We start from the raw sequence: 21,132 nt of genomic DNA, 5'->3' as shown, positions 1-21,132 counted from the left end.
GATGAAGAGCAGAAAGGGAAAAAGAGAAGGGGATGGGCCTTAGGACACAGGGTATAGAATATCAATTGTGAAGGACATTAGAGCATAGAATGTTGGCACCAGGATGGATCTGTGGACAGAACAGACTTCAGAAGGTACAATGAAGGCCATCTGGTCCAGCCTACCCATTTTACAGAGGAGAACCTGGAGGTCAGGGCCTCTTGGCATGGTCAGGGCCCGAGCTTGGGCTTCTGTTGCTTCCATCTCTCTCCCTGACCCAGAACAAGCACACTCTGCTGGATGTGACGCCCTCTGCCGTGGAGCGCCTCAACTATGTGCAGTACTACCCCATAGTGGTGTTCTTTGCCCCTGAAAGCCGGACAGGGGTCAAATCCCTACGCCAGTGGTTGGTACCCACCTCCCGGAAGAGTTCTCGGCGCCTCTATGCCCAAGCCACCAAGCTGAGGAAGTACCACAGCCATCTCTTCACAGGTTAGACCAAGCTGGGTGACTCGATGGATAGTATTGGACTTGGAGTCAGGAAGACCTGCGTTTAAATCCTCTTCAGATGTTTAGTAGCTATGTGACAAGTCAGTCTACCTCTGCTTGCCTTGGTTTCCTCCCCCACCTCACAGAGCTGTGATAGCAAATGACTATTATTAGGTGGGGGGACGGGATATAACAGATAAACAGAAGTTGGGATGGGGGAGGGGGTGGAAGGAGGGAGGGAGAGGAAGGGTGTTAGAGAGAAAAGAGTCCTAGGCTGGAAACCGAGAGACCCTGGATCTATTTCTGGCTCCACCACTGACTTGCTGTATGACATTGTCCTCTCTGGGCTTGTTTCTCTACCTATAAAAAGAGCAGGATAGTATTTGATATGGGATCACAGGGTTATTAAAGTGAAGGACCTTGGCCCAATACCCTTATTATACAGAGAAGAAAACTGAGGCTTCGAGAGGTTAAGTGATTTGGCTGTTTTTTCTTGAGATGTGGGGAAAGAAGAGAACTCCCCTTATGTAATATGTAGCCCCAATATGGGAATGCTAATAAAGAATCCAGACCCAAGTCTTAGAGGCTCATGAAGATTAAACGAGATGTAGGTGTTAAGGCAGAGGGTTCATCATTAACTTTCATTATATGTACCATTCTTTCTTTTTATTTAGCTTTTTTTTTATTTTGAGGCAACTGGGGTTAAATGACTTGCCCAGGGTCACGCTAGCTAGTAAATGTCAAGTGTTTGGTCTAGCGCCAGATTTGAACTCAGGTCCTCCTGACTTCAGGGCCAGTACTCTATCCACTGCACCACCTAGCTGCCCCTATATCTACTATTCTTATAGTGATCTTGCCAGATGTCAGAGAACTCTCTTAATTGACTGATCCCTACAGATTTGTCATTGGAAGAGAGTTATACCTCTCTTACCTCCAATACTTCACCTCTCTTTAGCTACCATTCAACTTCAGGGGAACAGCAATGGCTGGTATCAGGAGCTCAAAGACATTATCAAAACCCAGCAATCCCAACCCATCTGGACAGCTGAAGACCAGGTAAACCCACTTACCAAGGGTCTACCCTTCTTACATGCCCTAAGAGTCTAAGAAGGGAAAGAAAACAACTTTACTGTGGTGACAGGACCAGCTCTATCACACCCTCTTCACTAGTCTGCCTCATAATATGAATTTATAAGACTGGCATATCTTCTTTGTTGAGTAATTAAGCATGATGACCCAATGGGAAAAAACTAGAGAGTCATGATCCTATAGCTAAACCCAACAACAGGAATCACCAGGGACATCTGTTTGCTGGATCGTACCGCTTATCTGCTGAATGGGTGTTCCCAAGGCTAGTCCATTTGTGTCCATCTCCTCTATTATTCCCTCCCCCAGCTGGACAACACAACCGAGGAGAACCTCGACCTGCCCCACCAGGACTTTGAGGGGAGCAGTGCTTATCTCAGCTGTGATAGTCGTGTCAACAGTGACTATGAGACAGACGGAGAGGGTAGCTTTTACACGGACAATGACATGGATGAGGAACCCGCAGAGCCTGCACTGGCTCGTTCATCAGAACCAGTAGAAGTAGATGAAGTAGAGAATCTGAGGGAAGAGGCAGTGCCAGCCTCCACATACCCAAGAGCCCAGGTAAGCCAATGCTCCTTCCACCCCAAGAAGAACGGAGGGGCTTTGCCAGAGCCCCATAGGTGTGGGGGCTACCCTTGGGCAGAATGATACCATTTACACCTAACAAGACACAAAGACAATACAATTTTCTTTTCTTGGTTTGTAAAGGTCAAGAGGTAGGGGTAATATTTCTTCACAAAGGTCAGGTTTTCTTCTCTCACTGTCCCTCTTTCCACATCTCTATCTTGTCTCTTTCTCATTCTCCTTGTACAAGCTACTTATCCTTCCTGGGTGTTTCCAAGATCCCTCCTTGCCCTAACATTCTTTTGACTCTTGTCTCTATCTCCCTTCCTCATCGATCCTCTTCTCCCTCTCTTTAGTGTGTGTGGGGGAGGGAAGGTCTGGTGTTTAACTTTTAAAGCAGAGAAGGGGGAATGTTTTCTTCTCTCTTTACCCCTCCTTCAAAATTAAGTTCTTACTCACAGGGTTCTTGGTTGAAAATGGTATGTTTCTTCCCAAAGCTGGGGGCTCTTCCTTTTCCCTGCTTTAGGCTTTGTGGAGGTCAGTTCTCTGTTTAAAGGTCATGTCTCTTCCCTGCTTGGAAACTCGCCTCCTTTATCATGCCCTAGCCCCTTTTGCATTGACAGGTTTATCTGCATTTGTTAGCAACTTGTGGTTTTTTTGGGGGGCGGATGGGTATCCAGTCTCCCACATTTCCCCAACTTAACCTCCACTGCAAATTTGCTGTCCTGCCCCGTTAACCTTGAGTGGCTCTCTACAGGCCAGGGATCCACCTGCTCAGAGCCAGTGGAGACAAGACAGCATGAGGTAAGACCATGTCTTGCAATGGGCAGATGGGAGGGGAGCAGCTGGTGTTGAGGGCCCTCTGGGGAGTATATTGCTATAGGGGCAGGGTGAAAGGTGAAAAAATGAATCCAAAAAAGAGAAGTGACTTGCCCAAAGGCACAGCACAAGTAGCATATGTACTCCAAATCCCAATGCTCTTTCCACTCCATCATACTGGTCTCCCCACTGGTAGATAGGCCTTCTCTCCAGAAGAAATGGCAATTTCCAGACAGCTTCATCCTTAGACTCCTATAGCTTAGAAATTTTGACTCAGAGAGGTTGTCTACAGTCACATAATCATCAGGATCTCTTTATTTCTTGCCCTCCCCAGAACCTATGAGCGAGAAGCCTTGAGAAAAAAATTCACCCGAGCCCGGAATTATGAATCGGATGAGGATGAAGGCTATGACTGGGGGCCTGCCACTGACCTGTGACCCTGGGAGCTGTTGGTCAGCCCAACACCAAGGTCACCTCAGGGAATGTGAAAGCTCCACCTACCTGCCCTACTCCAGCAGCTTCAAGGAGACTCACTCTGGCTTCTACCTCCTCATTTGGGAAGGCCATTTCTAGACCTGCCTATTCCTAATAAAGGAAATTGGATTTTTATTTCCTCCCACCCCTACTTTTGAAACTGCAGGCCAGGGAAGGAAGACAGGTCATCCTATTCCATCCCCTACGCCCTCATCTCTGGGCTTGGTTGTCAATGTCACAAAACATCCCCATGAGCCCCTCCAGTATAGCCCTGCCCCCAGCTGTCCCAGAACAATGTGTTCTCACTCTCTCAGGACTTAGACTGGACCACTGAGATCATTGACTGAAACTCTTAGTTTTGTGGGTGGGGAAACTTAAGGGTCATTCAACTTGTGTCAGGTTCTAGACTTAACCCAGGTCTTGAACGATGTTAGTTTAGAACAAGGGTTTTTTAAGAAACCTGGGTGCCTGTGAACTTTTTAAAAAATACTTGGATAACTGTACTTCAATAGAATTGGTTTCCTTTGTAATCCTACATCTTTTATTTTGTTCATTTAAAATTATGATTCTAAGGAGTCCATCAGCTTCAGCAGACTGTCAAAGTGTGTGGGAATAGAGGAAGGCGTCACAGAATGATCTGTATGATACAACCCCTGTATGATGGGGTTCAGACGCCCAGTATATGTATATACACTGTGTATGATCTAAGGTCCAAGTGCCTGTAAGCTTCTAAAAGCTTAACTCCCTACCCTGGGCTTGTGGTAGTGTCTGGATAGAGACTGGCTCCTCCTTGCTCCAAATCCATTTAGGCCACTTCAAGAGTTCTGTGCCTTCCATCCTGCTTGCTCCCCCAGGGCCCAACATGACATGGAACTCATAGCCTCACTCCAAACCCAATGCCTTGTCCACTACTGCAGTCGGTCTCTTTTCACTACTTAGTTTAATCCTTACCAGCTAAAATGATAGGTTTAAAAAACACCTCTGTGGGTGGCAGCTGTTTCTGTGGCCCCTTCCCCCCACACTCTTCAGAAAGCGGGCATAACTCTTTGGTGGGTAGAAGGAAGTAGGCAAACTGAGCCCAGGCCAGATAGGGAGAGGTCCCTGGTGCCCAGGATTGTAGCAGCTCCAGCCATGACGACCTGAGGCCCAAGATGGCACACAAGAGCATAAGGCACTGAACTGGGCAAAGCCCAGAAGAGAAGTCTTGGCCATGAGGATTCCCAGTAGAGGCAGGGTTTGGGGATCATTTCTTCCCCTGAGTCTGAGAGTATGGATGCCGAAGTAATCATTCTGGGGGGCCAAGCCAGGCTCCCCTCGCCCAGGTCACAGATAGATGGGCTGCTCCTGGCCGGTGAGGAGGCGGTAGGTGGAGGCTGGCATCATCTTAATGTGGACCTGGTAGGAGAGAGGAGGCTGGAGGCTCAAGGCTCAGGTGCATATAACCACACGGAAAAACTCCCCACACCCAACCCCAATAAGAAGGCCTGGGGGAGAAATGGGGAACATTGAGAAAGGTGCCTACCTCATTATGGGCCTGGGTAAGCAGCTGGATAATCCTGTCATGGGGTGTGGCCACCACACTCTGCCCATTGATCTCGATGATTCTGTGTCCAACTCGGACTCCGCCACGCTCTGCGATGCCTCCACGCATCAAGCTGCAGATCTGAGGGATGAAACATGACATGGGGCCTATGGGGCCCTACCCACAGGCCAAGATCTAGGTCCCACAGGATAGCCTATTGAACCCCTGGCCCCAGGGCACCTGCAAACACAGGACGCAGAGACAGCCATCTGCCTATCCTCACTGACTCCCACCAGTACACTTGTTTCTTCCCAGAAGACGGAGTGAGCCTCCCAACCTGCCCTGGTCCTCCCAGCACCCTTCCCAAATACCCACCACCTCATGGCACAAGCAATCCCAGCCCTTAGCCCCTGAACTCACAATGCCATCTTCCACACAGAAGCCCAGCTGCTCTCGAGCATGAGGTCGGCGGATGATAGCTGTGGTGACTGGTGGACAGTGCACAATACTCAGTGTTACTGAAGTCTGAGACTTTAGTTCCTGTTGAGGAGAGGAGCAGGGACCAGGATTAGATCCTGAGAGCTGTATGGGGGAAGAAGGGGGAAAAGAACTCGATACTAAGAGACCTGGTTTTTAATCTTGGCTTTACCATGTGATGTGGGTTAGTCACCTCCTCTCTTGGGGCTTTACCCATCTGAAAAATGAGGGAGTTGGTCTAAATAATTTCTAAGATCCTTCCCAGCCCTTAGCCCAATGGGACATGGGCTATGCACTTCACTTTGATTCAGAGTCTAGAGCAGGCCCTCAGCCCAGACCCTAAGGGACACTTACTCGGACTATGGCCTGGCATGAGGCCAGGGGCAGCCCCACTAGGCTGGTGCCATTGACTGCAGTGAGCCGGTCCCCAATGCTCAACAGCCCAGAGCGCTCGGCGGGCCCACCATGCAGCAGGTTGGCGATGACGGCTGTGGGCAGCAAGGAACCCCAGCCAGATTCTACCAGGGCCACACCCAGGCATTCTCCCCGCTGTTTCTCAATACATACCTGTCAGGGGAGAAGAAGAGAAGATGTCAGGCACAGAGCCATACACCCCTCCCTCCCCACTGGGGAGCAGAGGGGATGAGAGACCAGGAGGGACAAGAGACTGGATGAGCTCAGGAGAGAAGAGAAAGCCTTTCCTTTTGCATTTAGTTTTTTATGGCATAAGATAATCACTTCCTCCATACTTCTACAATAATGCTATAGATCACAGATTTAAGCTAGATGAGACCTTAAATGCCTAGGCCAGCCGCCTCATTTTACAGCCACATAAATCAAGGCTCAAAACAGTTAATGGGCGTGTCCCAGATCACACAGGGTCCAGCAGCAGAGTCCAGATTTGAACACATATCCTCTGCCTCCAAATCCAGGGCTCTTGCCAATACACCACGCTGCCTTAAGGGGGTGGGAAGGGAAATCAAATGGCTTTCTAGAAGCAGCTATGGTACAATGGATGGAGCACTGGATTTAGTCTCAGAAGACCCTAGTGTGAATCCCAACTCTGCCCATTACTAGCCGTCTCACCTTGGGTAAGTTGCATTAGTTTCCTCATCTGTAAAATGGGGATATTAATACTTGGGGCAGTGAGGGATGGAATGAGATCATGGACAGAACACATTTTTGTAATTTGTATAGCACTAAAGTTCCATATAAATGTCAGCTACTGTTATTTCAAAACTCATCAGATCTTTAGGCTGAAAATAACCTCAGATTCCTGAACATAAACTGTAAGAGCTGAGAGGAAGCTCAGACCGTAAATCATCCATTGCTTGAGCTGAGCAGGGCCTTTGAGATCATCCCATCCAAGCCATTCTTTCTCCCCTTACTTCACAGATAGGGCAACATGAAGCCCGGAAGGGTAGGGATATCTCACCGCTCTTTCAAGATGGCCTGAAAGCAGCATGATGTAGTGAGGGGTTTAAAGGTCAAGGGAAGATGAAGTCAGGAGCAGTAACAGGTCAGACGGGACTTAGGAGGTCCAAGGACCTCAGTGTGGAAATTGTGAGAACAAAAAAAGGGAGGGGGAAATCTTGGGAGAGTGGGCTGTGGAGGAAAAGGGCTGGGGGAGGACAGCTTAGCCGGGGAGAAGAAGGCTTCACTTTCACTCACATCCTTGCAGTTCTCCTGATTTGAGAAGTGGGCCAGGTCTCCATTGTGAAGGTCCGCCTCATTTGGCCTCCCACAGTCTTCTTGGGCACTCAACTGGCTAGGATCAATGCCACTGGCCCGAAGGAACTGACCATAGGCCACACCAAAAGCCTGTCCAATGGCCTGGGCAATCAGCTGGGCCTGTGGGGCATAGATAGCACTAAGAGCCTGCCCCCTCCTTAAGCTTCCATCCCTGGGCATTTCCCAACCACTGGGCAGCCCCACTTGTCCATGCATTCTTGGAATCATCCCTCCTCCAAGACAGACTCCCCACTGGGGACAAGGGCCTGGCCTGGGACTTTAAGAGAAGTAAATGGCCAGGTCTAGGGCCAGGTGCCCTTCAAGGCCCCTCCTTGCTGAACCCCATGCTGACCCATGGAACCCTCCTCCACCAGGCAGCTCACATCTGCTGAGTGGAAAACGTGGCAGATCATCTTGTAGAGACGCTGCTCCTGCGAGCCAGGCTGCCGCGTCAGACGCCTTCGGGCCATCAGCACCACCACATTGCCAATGTCAGCAATGTAGGAGATGGTCTGCAGGGAGTGATCCATCATAGCCTCCTGGTGGGGACGAAAGCCAGAGAGAAGGGTCTCAGAGCAGGGTGGCCGGAGAGCAGTGGGGTGTACTTACGGGGATGATCTCTGGTCTTCCCTGCAGGAAGTCCAGACAGGAGTGAGGGCCACACACCTGAAGAGAACTCCGAGCTCCTGGGGCAGGCTGGGCCAGACCAAGAAGTCCTGTATTCAAATCCTCACTAGGACACTAGGTAGTTGTGTGACCATTCCTTTATCCTCTGAGCCACAACTTCCTCATCTTTAATAACAATCACAGCTATCATTCACATACTTTAATAACAATCACTTATCACTCTATGTTCTCCTCTTTAACAATAATCAATACATTTACATATCACTATATATTACCTTTTTGGGACCTCCCAACACAACCCTGGGAGGTAGGAACTATTCTTATCTCATTGTACAAGTGAGGAAACTGAGGCAGACAGCAGTCGAATGACTTGCCCAGAGTCACACAGCCAGTAAGTGTCTGAGGCCAGATTTGAACTCAGGTCTTCCTGACTAAGCCCAGGGCTCTATCCACCTCTAGCTGCCTCAATCTAAAAAATTAGGATAACATGTGTACTACTGACCATACAAAACTGTTGCAAGGAAAGGACTCTGCAGGCTTTCAACCACTATGGAAGCACATTATGATGACCCCTTTTCCCGTTTCTTCCTTTGATAGCCAGCTCAGCTCAGCCCAGCCCATCACTTTCAATCACTCTCTATTCAAGAAACTACAATGGCTCCACATTGCCCATAGAGCCATCTGTTCAAAGAGTCAGAAGTGGAAGGGACCTCAGGGGGCCTTCCAGCCCAACTCCCTCATTTTACAGAAAAGGAAGGTGGCCCAGAGGGTTTAAGTGACTTGCCAGGGCTTAAGTCCAAGCTTTTCCCCTGGCATTTGGAAGCCATCCCTGACCGGGCCCCACTCTCTTTCTCTCGGCCCATCATCCCCTGCCACCCACCCCTGCCGCAGCCCATCAGCCCCCAGAATGCACCGTGCTCCTTGTCCCACCCATGCTATTTCTCCCTCCCCAACACTCCAGGGCCAGTACCTGGGAGTCAGCTGTCAAGACTTTGATCCTCTTTGTGGAGATGAAGAGGTCAACCTCAGTCATGGGCTGAGTCTCTCCCTCAGGAGCCTGCAGATAAGGACAGGAGTGAGGGCCACAGAAGAAGAGAACTTTGAGTTCCTGGGGCAGGCTGGGCCGGCCCAAACCGTCCTTCATCCCAGCTTCCCTCTTCTCTTCTTGGGAGCCAGGCAGCCCTGGAGAGAGCCCCAGCACAATTCTCTACTTTCTCCATGGGACCCAAATGTCCCTGGCCTCTGACATGAACCAAATAAGAGGTAGAGGGAAAAGAGCATTGGACTGGCATTAGTGGAACCCCAGCTCTCCCATTTATTACTTGTTTGGCTTTGAGCAAGACATTTAACCTCCCTAACCTCAGGTTTCCCACCAACAGAATGGGAGAGGAGAGTAGGGGGGCAGGTGTGGAGAAAATGTTGATTGGGACAGGGTAATTCCACTCTTATCAGACAGTAATGAAGGGAAATATAGCCAAGTAATTCACTGGGTGACACCTGCCCTATTGACTCAATTCAGGGGCAGAGCCCTAATGGAATAAGGCCCCAGACTCCCTCCACAATCTTCCCCAAAGGTGTGTATGAGCTGAAGGCAAGGGAACCAGATATCAGGGGAGGAGGAGGTGAAGGCTAAGCTCCAGCTCCAGGCCTCAGTCCCTTATCTCCAGACCCTTGTCACCAAGGGTAACAAGCTCACCCTATCATTCTCCTCCTGCTGTTCTCTCCTTCCCTGTCCTTCCTGGCCTTACCTTGATCCGGTCTACAGCTTCTTGAGCCTGGGCCATGCGGGCACTCGTCGATGGGTTCCGCTCTGAAACAAGCTGGGTGGAGCCCAGATACTTGGCTCCAAAAATGATTCCATCCAGCAGGTCTTCTGGGTCACAGGGTCCTGCCACTAAGACACAGGAACAAGAAAGGCAGGGACAAGAGTCAAGTAGGTGAGTCCTTGTAGCCCTCACTTTCACTTCTCAGATCTCTCTCTGGGAGCCCTGGGGGTAATCACAGCACCGTGAACCTTATAGATCCTAAACCTGTCGCCCCACCCCTCCAAAGTCTATAACTGCAACCCATGTCACCTATGACTCCAGATGCCAGTGAATAGTCTGACCTACATATTACTCTAGAAGCCCAAAACAGCTTGCAGTACTCAACTAGAGAACCATGATGGGTTCTGGGAGCACAGATAGCCTCACTAAAGTCTATTTTGAGTGGTCTAGACCTCCCTGTTTAGAACTCTCCATTTCCCTCCAGGTCTGCTGAGCACCTACCTACCTTCTAGCTTGGCCATCTCAGAAGCAGAGATCAACCCTTGTCCTTCCCTTTTGACATGCCCCTCAGATCCCAAATTGGTAGAATGGAGAAGGAAAAGGACACTCACCTTCTTGGAAGGCAGGATAGGATGCTAAGGCTTCAGGGGTCTGGAAAGAAACATGAGAAAGGAGGAAGCTTAGCAACAAGGTCTCCTGGTTTGGCTTCTAGGTGTTGCTGAGGAAGATGGGAAAATCCTATTTACCTGGGTGGTGCCAGCATCAGGGGACAGCTCCTGAGAATGGGCCAGAGGAATGGGTCCCATCCAGGGCTCTGGGGAGCTACTAGAACTACATTCTCCATCCACAGGCCTCTCCTCTGTCCTCTCGGCACAGTCCTTTGGGGGCTGGAGAAGGCAGGGGATGGGGTCTTGGGGGCCTTCAGGGCCTGGGGGGGCTGTTTGGGACAGAAGTGTTTCTCCCTCACTGCACAGGAGACTGAGCAGGTCTTCATGCCTGGCTTCAGATGACAAAAGTCCATGATTTTCTGGAGCTTCTGGAGTGGCCAAGCCACGGCCAGTGGCAATGTGGAGGGGACACGGGTGTCCATCCTGGGAGGGTGCTTCTGGCAAGTCTGAAGGCAGGGCCTGGAACTGGTCTACCAGGTCCTGAAGTTCCTGTTCACTAGGGTCTTCATCCAGGTCCATCAGGTTCAGACTCCCCAAACCCTTGGGCCCTGTCCCTTCAAGATCATTGGCTGAAGCTGCCTCAGGGACTGCTGGGTCCCAAGGGCAAGTAGGTCCTAAGGGAGTAGCAACTGAGGGTGGGGAATCAAAAGAAGAGAGAAGAACAGAGGCCTCTGACTCCTCCAGGTCCATGGCCGGAGCCTCTGAGGAACACACATCAGAGTCCATCTTCTCCAGGTGAGTTGAGTCCTGGGCTCTGTGACCTTGCAAAAGTTAAGTCTCTGAGTCTCAGTTGACCCATCTGTAAAATAAGAAGGCTGGGTTAATTACAGAAATAATAGTAAGTAACAGAAGGAATAATAAGGCAGCTAGATGGTGCAGTGGATAGAGTACTGGATTTGGAGTCCAGAGTTCAAATCCAACCTGAGACACTTAGCTGTATGATCCTGGGCAAATCACTGCATCTCTGAAAGGAAATTAATAATAGCACTTACCTCCCAGAGCTGTTGCGAAGATCCACTGAAATAACATTTATAAAGTGCTTTGCAAACTTTACAGCATGACAGAAATGCCTAGCTAGCTAATAGTAACTGGCATTCACATAGTTCCTTAGGTTTGCAAGAGTCATTTCATTTGAGTCTTGTAACCAACCCAGGAAGCACATGGTACAAGTAATATCATTATCCCCTGTTTTTGTTGTTGTTCAGCTATGTATGACTCTCTGTGACACCATTTGGGGTTTTTTCAGCAAAGACACTGCAGTGGTTTGCCATTTCCTTTTCTAGCTCGTTTTACAGATGAGGAAACTGAGGCAAACAGGGTTAATAGACTTGCCTAGAGTCACACAACTAGTAAGTGTCAGAGGCTGCATTTGAACTCAGGTATCCCTGACTCCATGGCTGACACTCTATCCACTGCGCCACCAGGCTGCCCCAATTTTACAGATGAGGAAACTGAGGCTGAGTGGTTAAGGAATTCTCGAAGGGTCAAACAGCTACTAAGCATCAGAGGAGGTAACAGAAGTCAGTCCTCCCCCCACCTCCTTTCCCCTTCAATTTTTCCCAGGCCCTTTCCCCACACGCCAAAAAAAGCCCAACTCCCTCCACTGCCCCCTCCTCTTTTCCCTGACACCCCTGCCCCAATTTCCCTGATTAGGGTCCCAGGCCTGACTGGCCCACATTCTGTCCCCACAATTACTTGCAAGCAGCGGCGCGTTCCCGCGAGGTCGGCGTTGCGGGGCGGCTCCGGCTTTGGTCCCGGATCCGGTGCGCCGGGCTCTCCACCGGACCCCTACACTGGGTCATCGCTGCCTCCGCCACCGTCAACGTTGCCAGCCCAGCCCCGGCCAGGCCAAGTCCCCACACCACACTGCGCAGGCGCCACCCCAGGGGCTTGCTGGGAAATGTAGTTCCTGAGAAGTTAGGGCGATTTGGCTAAGTGTAGCTCTCCAGGAGAGATGAATGGGAGAAAGTCCAGGCTGAGATAAGAACTATTCAACTTTATACAGCGCTTTGAGCGTTGCAAAGCCCCTTGCTTAACATCGCTTATCTTGCTTGAGTCTCCGGACTGAGGATTATGGTATATGAATACTGCGGGTATTAGTATGCCCATTTTATGCCCATTTTGCAGATGAGGAAACTGAGTTTCAGAGCGTCTCTTGGTAACTTTCAGCACCTCCAAAAAGAAAGGTTAGGTATGATTCACGACGTTTAGAAAATAGGGGTAAATTTTTTAAAAAATATTTACTGTTGTTTAAAATTCAGAGTTTTTCCACCACACTACCCCAAGCCCTAAAGCAATATAGCTGCTGATATAGGACTGGAACCCAAGTACCCTAACTCCCAATTCACTGATCACAGGGATGTTTTGGAACTTGTTAAGCACACCTTTTAAGTATCTTTAAGTACCTTAGTTTGTATTATAGTTATTTGCCAGAAGGAGGGCCTCTGAAACTTGGGACAAAAGACAAAAACTACTTTTCATGAAATGAAATCACTTTTCTACTGTCAACAGCTTGTTCAAATGCCAGATTTGAATTGCCTCAATTCCATGCCATATCTTTACATTTTATTCTTCAATACTTAATAATTAGCATTTATATAGTACTTTTAAGATTGGCAAAACAATTTACAAATATTTTTTCACTTGCATCTAAGAACAACCTTGGAGGTTGCTACTGTTTGCCCCTCATTTTCCAAGAGGACCATGACATCAAGGAGGTGATACCATGACATGCAAGAGAATTAAAGTTAAGTGAGGAAGGTCTGTGCAGAGTCACCAGCCTCACTTTCTCCTCTGGAGCCATCTGGGTCCAGTGGCTAGATAGAGATCAGGACTATTGAGGTTTAGAGGTTTAGGGGCGCTGGGACCCCAAAATTACTACACGAGGGTCCACTGAAAATGGTTCAGGATGAAGTGGGAGACCTTGGCTTTTTTAAACTAAGATCTTTCCCAGGTCTCTGTTCAACTGAGGCTATGCCTATTCAGAGACAAGCGCTGTTTTAAGAAGTGAGTCAAAGGATGGCCCCTTTAATTAAAAAAAAAAATCAAACTGGGAAGGGAAGACCCTCGGGGTTTCCGGCCAAAAGAGAAACAATTACTATTTACGTTCACTCTGCCCCATACCGGCCCAAATAATAACCAAGTAAAGCCAGGGATATATGTTTCGCCAATCAATGAAAGCAACAGTGATTTGGGGTTAAAAAAAAAAGTGAGATTGAGATTTACATTCCTTTTGGGCACAGCGCCTAAATTTCTACAAATAAGGAAACCGAGAAAGAGAGATAAGTGGCTTGCTCAGGGTTACATAGCTTGGTAAGTGTCTGAAGCTGGGTTTGAACTGAGGTCCCGTCCTCCATCCACTGTCACCCCGCTGCCTCTACATACTTCTCCATACACAGATATCTTGGGGAGTTGGGAGGAGAGGCAACAGCAGGTTGATTTTGTTTCCACTGGTGTAGGGAGCTCTAGGGGTAGAAAGGATCCATCAGATGACCAGCTGCTGCTCTTTACAATTTTAGAGGCTTTCCCGGGCACTGAGAACCTAAGGAAATTCCCCATGGTCACATACCAAGTCAGTCAGAGACAGGACTTAATCTGGGGATCCCGGCTTTCAGAGACCCGCCCTCTGCTAGATAACTACAGCAGAAAACAACACATAAGTTTTGGAGGAGGGCAAATGCGGTGCTTGGCATATGACTGCTTAATAAATGTTCTTCATTCATGTGACGTTGGAGGTACGTAACAAAGCGCTTAAAGGTCAGTATTTCACAAGGAATACTTCCTGGAAGAGGTGCTACTTAAGTCAGGTTTAAGGGATAAGAAAGACGTCAGCAGTCACTAAAAAACTCCCGGGGTTTCTCATTTTGCTCGTCTGTAAAGTAAGAAATCTAACTTAAATCCTATGATCAGGAGGCAGAGAGGGAATGCATTCTAGGCAGAAGGCACAGCATGAATAAAAATACGGAAAAGTGGAGTCTATAGTTTGGAATAGGACAGGTTCTTTGGAGAGTGGTGAAGGAAAAAAATAATAAAGCTGGGAAGGTAGTGTAAGTTACCAGACTCTGGAAGGCCTTGAATGCCAAAAAAAAAGAATGTGAACGTTACTTGGGAGCTACTGAAGATTTCTGTCCGATTCACAATTTTGTTTAGAGGTTGGACTACATGGCCCTCAGACCCCTCCCAGCTCCATAACCTGGGAACTACTCAAGCTTCTTGGCAAGGACTACACTTCCCAAAATGCTGTGCGGCCACCTCAGTTCTGGGCGCTTCCTAGTGACGAATACAGTCCGCGTGACCTGAGGAAGTCATGGCCGCGCGGTTTGTCTTCGGAGTTTCCCGGAGCTGGAAGAGTCTGTGGGGATCCTCGTTACGGGGTCCCGCCACCCCCTGTAGCCTCTCTTTTCGGGAATACGCTAAGAGGCCGGGTGAGTTGGCCCGGACTGGGCGATAACAGAGCTCGGGGACCAGCCTCGACTTTGCACCGACTCGGGCTGTAGGAGCGGGACCGAGATCGAGACCGGGCTCACTGAGGATGCCGGAGTCTGTCAGCTCAATGCGCAGGCGCTCGTTGTGGGCCTGGGTCACCGCGCTCAACGTAGTGCGCAGGCGCCGGTTGTGGTCTTAGGCATGTGGAAAGGGAGTGAGGGCGGGACTGGAGTCTGAGAAGGCCCCGCCTTAGGTGATGTTTGGTCATGCCCACGCACCTTTCCTACCTCTTGTCTGAATGGAGGCATTGGGGGGTCATCTGGCCTAAGGTAGGAGATTTACTAATCGATCAATTGAGATAATCTTTGTGTGGCGCTTAGCACAGTGCCTGGCGCACTGCAGATGCTTAATAAATGCTTGTTCCCTTCCCTCAATCCCCTGTGTGTGTTTTGTGGGGGTGGGAAGGTGGTAAATGCAAACCAGGAGATGAGAAAGGGGAAAAAAAAGCTTCAGTAACTGATCCTCGTAGCTTGTGGGCACCCAGACTTTCAGAAGGATGGGACCCAGGATTTTGAACCAAAAGAGACTTCTAGGCTAATTATCTTATTTTACAAAAGAAGCTGATTTTAGAAAAAGTGAAATTACCCACCCAGGGTCACACAACTAGTAAGTAAAAGAGCTGGGATTCGAACTCAGATGTTCTAATTCCCAAATTCGTTGTTCTTTGTGACCCTGACTAAGTGGCCTCGAGCTAGATTTTATTGAATCATCAGAGCTCTCGTTTCAGCAGTGTTCTACTCTTCATGACCCCACTTGGAATTTTTTTTGGTGGAAATACAGGAGCAGTTTGCCATTTCCTTCTCCAGCTCATTTGACAGATAAGGAAACTGAGGCAGACAGGGTTAAGTGACTTGCCCAGGGTCACCTGTGTCTAAGGCCAGCTTTGAACTCAGGTCCTACCAACTCCAGGACCAGCTTGTTCCATCCACTTTACCACTTAACTGTCCAATGTCATAGCTGCCAGGGACCCGTATTAGGATATAGAATATCAGAGCTGGAAGGAAGCTAGACTAAAGAGTTACCCCAGGACAGGTAGTTCGTGTATATAGAGCACCAGACCTGGAGTCAGGAAGACTTGAGTTCACTTCTGGCTTCAGATATTACTAGCTGTGTAATCCTGGGCAAATCACTTAAACCATGGTTTGCCTTCGTTTTCTCAACTGTATAATAACAGCGTTTACCGGCAAGGGTTGTTATGAAGATCAAATGAAATAATTGTAAAGCTCGTAGCATATATCCTGGCACATAGTAAGCACTACTGTATGTTTGCTATCATTGTCATACACCTCGTGCTTGCTGAATGAATATTGGAGGGGGGGAGGGAAATGACTAACCTTTTCTAACTTTTGCAGCACATAATAGGTGCTTAATAAATGCTTCTCACCCGCCCTGGGATATTCTGGCGCAGTGCTGAGCTGAGTTGTCCTTCTTTTCACAGTCATCAAAGGAGGCAAAGGCAAAGCTTCACCTGCAGAAGCCTTGAAGGACCCAGATGTGTGCAAGGACCCAGTTCTGCTCACTACACATGCTATGGGAGTCAACATCTACAAACAAGGCCCTGAAGTGGCCCTGAAGCCTGACTCTGAGTATCCTCGTTGGTGAGTCGAAGGGAGCCCCCTGAGGCATAGCTTCCTCTTTTCTTACCTCCAGCCTCACATAAAAGCCTCAGGGAAGTGTATATCGCTTGGTACCTGGAGGCTGTCCGAGCTCAAAGGAGAGAAGAATCACTTAGCCGGATATTGTTCCCCAAACTCAGCCTTCTGTCTCCTACTTTTGCACAGACTCTTCATCCATGGCTGCAGTGTACGCTCCCACCTCTTAGAATCATGTCGTGGGTGCTTAATAAATATCTATGGAATTAAAAAAGAAATTGTTTCCTTCGAGGCTCATTTCCAATCCAGTTCAGAATGGAAAGGTTTTGTGTTAGAGGTAGCTCCTGAGCTGAGCCTTGAAGGAAACTAGGAACTGTAAAAGGTGGAGATGAATCCATCTCCCAGCTGAGGAGATAGATGGCCCATGCAGAGGCAAGGAGAGGGGAAATGGAATGCCAGGAACATGGAGAGTCCAGTTTGGCTAGAATGGGGAGGGAGTGAAGGGGAGTGATGTCCAGTAAGCCTGGGAAGGGCAGACTGGAGCTAGACTGGAGAGGGCTTAAAATGGCAAACTGAGGATTTTGTATTTTACTGTAGAAGCAATTGGGAGGCATTCATATTTACTGAGCAGGGGAGTAACATAGTCATACTTCTTGAGGAAGATTATTTTGATGATTGTGTGGAAGGTGGATTGGAGAAGGGAGAAGCAGGAGTCTGATAAGGCAGGTCTTGAAATAGTCTAGTCAAGAAGGGATGAAGGCCTGAACCAGGTTGAGGGCTATAGGAATGGACAGAAGGGGATGGATGTGAGAGATGTTATGGAGGCAGAACGGGCCAGACTTAGCAGCCAGATGGATATTCGAGGTGAGGGAGAGGGAATAGTTGAGTATGACTCTATGATTGTAAACCTGAATTATTGGAAGGACAAGGGTATTAAGGGATTAGGGGAGTTTGTTCCATCAGGCTTTTGCCTGATCTCACTCGTTAATGCTTTCTCTTTCCTCCAATTACTTGGTAGCGCCTCATTTGTTTATATGTTATGTCGTGTCCCGTCCCCCCAGTAGCATGGAAGCTCCTGAAGGTCAGGGAATGGCTTTTGGGTTTTTTTTGTTTTGGTTTGGTTTTTTTGTCTTTGTATTCCTAGCACCTGGCAGAGTGCTTTGCACATAGTAGGTGCTTAATGACTGCTTGTTGAGGTGGATTGAAGGTTTCCTATAGCAGGTGTGACTAGAATTGGACCTCAGAGGATTTGGATAGAGGAAAAGAGCAGACATTGTCCTGGCCTGTGTAGGGGATGGTAAGGAGGCTGGCCTGGTTGGGGAAATGTAGCACTGCTGAGCGACAGGAATTGACTGGAAGACCTCAAATACTTGGCTCAGGTATCTGGTCTTTATCCAGTAAACCAGGGATTAGCCAAATATAGCCCCTGCTTGTTTTTCATAAAGCTGCAAGCTAAGAATGGTTTTAATATATTTTAGATAAAGCTTTATTACATTTTAATGTAAAAACCATTCTTAGATGGGTTCTTGTCCCTCCCTGCTGTAGACCATGGGGAGCCATGGAAGGTCATTGATCAGGGGAATGACTGGCTTTTCTTCCTCAGGCTCTTTGAGATGAACCTGGGGCCACCCAAGACCCTGGAGGAGCTAGACCCTGAAAGCCGGGAGTACTGGCGGCTGCTGCGGAAACAGAACATCTGGAGGCAAAACAAGTTAAACAAGAACAAGAATCTGTGAGGAGGCAGCGGGGTCTGGATGTGTGACAGGAGGTCGCCTGAGGACCTGACCAGGGCCTCCCCAGGACAGGACTTTGGGCAGCAGATGCAGGAGGGGGAGGAGGCCACAGAGAAAAGGGTTTTCTTCCAAGAACTTTGTGGTTTTTGAGGGGAAAAAGGCAAGAAGTGGAAGAGAGCTCTCCTTCCCTTCTATTCTTGGACCATGATGCTTCAAGCTCACCTCTCATCTTGCCTTCTGGGGTTCCCAGCAGCCCCTTGTGCTGTGAGGCTGGCTGAGAGGACCTGGGCCCAAGGCCGGTGAATAAAGCCCTCCCAGGAGTTTTTTGGGTGCAGAGTGACTCACTCAGTGTCATCTCTTCTGACCCTGGAGTTGGGGAGCGGGGAGATCATCTCTCCTGGGAGTCGTCGTTCTAGTTCCTAGAGAACCCACAGGGATGGGGCAGGAATGGCAGGCATTAGTCACAGAATGAAACAGCCCACTCCCTTTCCTCTGCCTCTGCTTCCCCAAAGACACCATCTTCTTACCTTCTTGGTGAACCAACCCACCCCAATTTCCCTGGAGTGTCTGGTAATTACTGAAGAGTCGTCCAGCTCCTGGCGTGGGTGGTGTTTTCCTGGGGAAACGTGGCTGGGCTTTAGTGATGCTGAACCCTAACTGATATGTTGTGAGGCTTAAACCTTTCAAAGACTTATCACCTTGTTGCAGCTGTTCTTCCCAACAGTCCTGTTAGGTTAACAAAGCAGGGATTATTATCCCCATTTTACAGAAAGGGGAAACAAGTTCAGTAATTTGACCAGGGTCATGTGGAGAGTTATGGGGGCTATACCAGGCCCCAGGTCTGCTGACTCTGTGGTCCCTTTCCATTGTATTGTGCTGCTACCTATCTTCAGGTGCTGCATTTCCTAGGATGTGATTATGCTATCTTACAAGCTTCCTGGGCCCACTGGACTCCAGAACTGGGGGGGTCTGGCTCTGAAGTCCCTCTCAGCCTGTCTCCCCTGGCCAGGCTGTGCTGGCCAAGGAAAGTCCTTGGCCTGGACTGGTGCAAGTAAGGGAAGACTGTCTGTCTAAACTGCCCTGCTTTTCATTCTTCCACCTTCCCATCTAGGCTAGGTGGATGGAGGTAAATAAGTCGATTATGTGATGGATGACAGGGGAGATGGAGGGACCAGCATTCCTACAGCCCTGCCACATTGGTGAGATCTGGACTGGGCCAGGCTAGGATTCATGAGCTTTGGGGGGGCCATTTCCAGTCTTCCTGATCTACATCTTGCCACTGGGCCCAGATGGGTCGAGAAAGTGAGGTTCACTTGCAAGTTGTGGTATTACCTTCCTGATGTCATGATCCTCTTCCAACCTGAGCCTTGCCTCCCAGGATAGATGAGATGGGTCATTTGGAAGAGAGAAGCTAGAGCTGCTGCCTGCCCTGGTGTCCCCTCCAGGAGGCAAGCACAAGCCTGTCTCTCCTCCTGCCCAAGCTCTCAGGCTGGGACCAACCTGCGTGTCCCTAGCACTCAGTCTATCAGTAAGGGTTTGCTTATTAAACACTTACAGTCCAGTACTAGATACTGTGATGAGTGCTGAGGATTTTTAAAAAAGGTGAAAAAGTACTTCCTACTCCCAAGGAGCTCACATTCTGATGGGGGAGACCACGTGCACCCTTGTGCTAGAGGATATATACGATGTATATTTGAGGTAATCTTGGAAGGTGCCACTGGAGGAGAGGGCCTGGGAAAGGCGTCTTGCAGAGTTAAGATTTGAGGTGAGTCTTGAAGGAAGCAGTTGTGATCATCAAAATGAAAAGGCACAGTGCCTGCTGCATAGTAAACACTCATTAAATGCTTCTTATCTGACTGTATACCATCAGAGGGGTTGAAATATCAACCCCTTCTATCCTTTGTCTATTTTCTACACCCCTCACCCCTACCTCATTAATCAAACAAGTATTTATTAAGCCAGTCATTATCCCTGATGGTACTCATGACATCAGAAAGCAGTGGCTCTCAGACTTTCTTCTGAGACTGAAGAACACTCAGATCACTTTCCTTCCCTCACTCCTTTGGGCTTTCTCTATAAAAGGCTAATACAATTTTAGGCTTCTTAATTGAGGCATTGTGTCCAAGTCTCATTATGTGGCCAAAGTATTTTAAGCTTCAAGTTCAGTATTTAACCTTCCAGTGAATAGCCTGAATTAGTTTCTTTCAAGTATTGACTGACTTAAACTCCTTGCTGTCTAAAGGGCTCTTAAAAGTCTTCTACAGCACAGTTCAAAAGCAACAGTTCTGCAACACTCAGCTTTCTTTGTAGTCCAACTCATAGCCATACCTTGCTACTGGAAAAACCATAGTTTTGACTCTATGGACCTTTGTGGGCAAGGTGATGTCTCTGCTTTTTAGTATGCTGTCTAGATTTGCCATAGCTTTCCTTCCAAGGAGCATCTTTTAATTTCATGGCTGCAGTCTCCCTCTGCAATGATCTTTGAGCCCAAGAATATAAAATCTTACACTGCTTTCATTTCTTCTCCCTCTATTTGCCAGGAAATCACAGGGACCAGTAGCCAACATCTTAGGGGTTATTTTTATGTTAGCTTCAAGCCAGCTTTTTTTTCCCCCTGTATATATGAGATTGTTGATATTTCTCCTGGCAACCTTAATTCTGGCTTTTGATTCATCCAGCATGGCATTTTGCATGATGTACTCTGCAAATAAGATAAATAAATAAGGTGACAATGTACAGCTTTGTTGTACTCCTTTTCCAACCCTTAGACCAGTAAGTTGTTCCATGTTTGGTTCTAATTGTTGCTTCTTGACCTTCATACAGGTTCCTCAGGAGACTTCTTATGATCTGCACAGTCAAATGCTGTTGTGTAGTGAAGCAGAAGGAGGTGTTTTTCTGGAATTCCCTTGCTTTCTCCACCATCAGTGAATGTTGGCAATTTGGGCTCTAGTTCCTCTGCCTCTTTGAAAACCAGCCTGCTCTTCTGGTAATTCTCAGTTCACATATTGCTGAAGCCTAACTTGCAGAATGTTAAGTGTAACTTTGCTGGTATGTGAAGTAAGCACAATTGTTTGGTAATTTGAACATTCTTCAGCATTACCCTTCTTTAGGATTGGG

The 21,132-nt window shown here is 48.4% G+C and overlaps 3 protein-coding genes across 4 annotated transcripts in view; 2 read left to right on the top strand and 1 right to left on the bottom strand.

The window, feature by feature from the left end:
- The window catches only part of TJP3 (tight junction protein 3), a 50,243-nt gene extending 46,694 nt beyond the window's left edge, over positions 1-3,549 (top strand). For both annotated transcript variants that reach the window (XM_020971308.2, XM_020971306.2), the window contains exons 17-21: positions 261-471; positions 1,424-1,524; positions 1,864-2,118; positions 2,879-2,925; positions 3,275-3,549. In XM_020971308.2, the coding sequence (XP_020826967.1) occupies positions 261-471; positions 1,424-1,524; positions 1,864-2,118; positions 2,879-2,925; positions 3,275-3,377 (717 nt within the window). In that variant the 3' untranslated portion in view covers positions 3,378-3,549. The remainder of the gene's footprint in view (positions 1-260; positions 472-1,423; positions 1,525-1,863; positions 2,119-2,878; positions 2,926-3,274) is intronic.
- On the bottom strand, positions 3,238-12,085 carry APBA3 (amyloid beta precursor protein binding family A member 3). Its single transcript, XM_020971309.2, has 11 exons — positions 11,901-12,085; positions 10,284-11,004; positions 10,149-10,188; positions 9,520-9,665; positions 8,742-8,828; positions 7,528-7,683; positions 7,085-7,264; positions 5,768-5,980; positions 5,357-5,476; positions 4,937-5,077; positions 3,238-4,809 (listed from the first exon to the last, which is right to left on the bottom strand). The coding sequence occupies exons 2-11, from the start codon at positions 10,929-10,931 to the stop codon at positions 4,738-4,740; spliced, it is 1,803 nt and encodes a 600-aa protein (XP_020826968.1). The 5' UTR covers positions 10,932-11,004; positions 11,901-12,085; the 3' UTR covers positions 3,238-4,737.
- Positions 12,086-14,474: 2,389 nt separating this feature from the next.
- Positions 14,475-18,349, top strand: MRPL54 (mitochondrial ribosomal protein L54). Its single transcript, XM_020971310.2, has 3 exons — positions 14,475-14,629; positions 16,129-16,288; positions 17,886-18,349. The coding sequence occupies exons 1-3, from the start codon at positions 14,512-14,514 to the stop codon at positions 18,016-18,018; spliced, it is 411 nt and encodes a 136-aa protein (XP_020826969.1). The 5' UTR covers positions 14,475-14,511; the 3' UTR covers positions 18,019-18,349.
- Positions 18,350-21,132: the final 2,783 nt, after the last annotated feature.

This window comes from Phascolarctos cinereus, unplaced genomic scaffold (genome assembly GCF_003287225.1).
Source record: "Phascolarctos cinereus isolate Bilbo 61053 unplaced genomic scaffold, phaCin_HiC Scaffold_4;HRSCAF=312, whole genome shotgun sequence".
NCBI lineage: Eukaryota > Metazoa > Chordata > Mammalia > Diprotodontia > Phascolarctidae > Phascolarctos > Phascolarctos cinereus.
This window is presented reverse-complemented; position numbering and strand designations above follow the sequence as displayed.

Bases quoted from the DNA above. Each gene is read 5' to 3' on its own strand.
- APBA3 (XM_020971309.2), bottom strand. From the start codon at position 10,931: ATGGACTCTGATGTGTGTTCCTCAGAGGCTCCGGCCATGGACCTGGAG. The intron at 5,078-5,356 runs GTGAGTTCAGGG...TTCATCCCTCAG, and splicing joins TCTGTGTGGAAGATGGCATT to ATCTGCAGCTTGATGCGTGG. The intron at 4,810-4,936 runs GTAGGCACCTTT...CTCTCCTACCAG, and splicing joins TTACCCAGGCCCATAATGAG to GTCCACATTAAGATGATGCC.
- MRPL54 (XM_020971310.2), top strand. From the start codon at position 14,512: ATGGCCGCGCGGTTTGTCTTCGGAGTTTCCCGGAGCTGGAAGAGTCTG. The intron at 14,630-16,128 runs GTGAGTTGGCCC...TTCTTTTCACAG, and splicing joins GGAATACGCTAAGAGGCCGG to TCATCAAAGGAGGCAAAGGC. The intron at 16,289-17,885 runs GTGAGTCGAAGG...TTTCTTCCTCAG, and splicing joins GACTCTGAGTATCCTCGTTG to GCTCTTTGAGATGAACCTGG.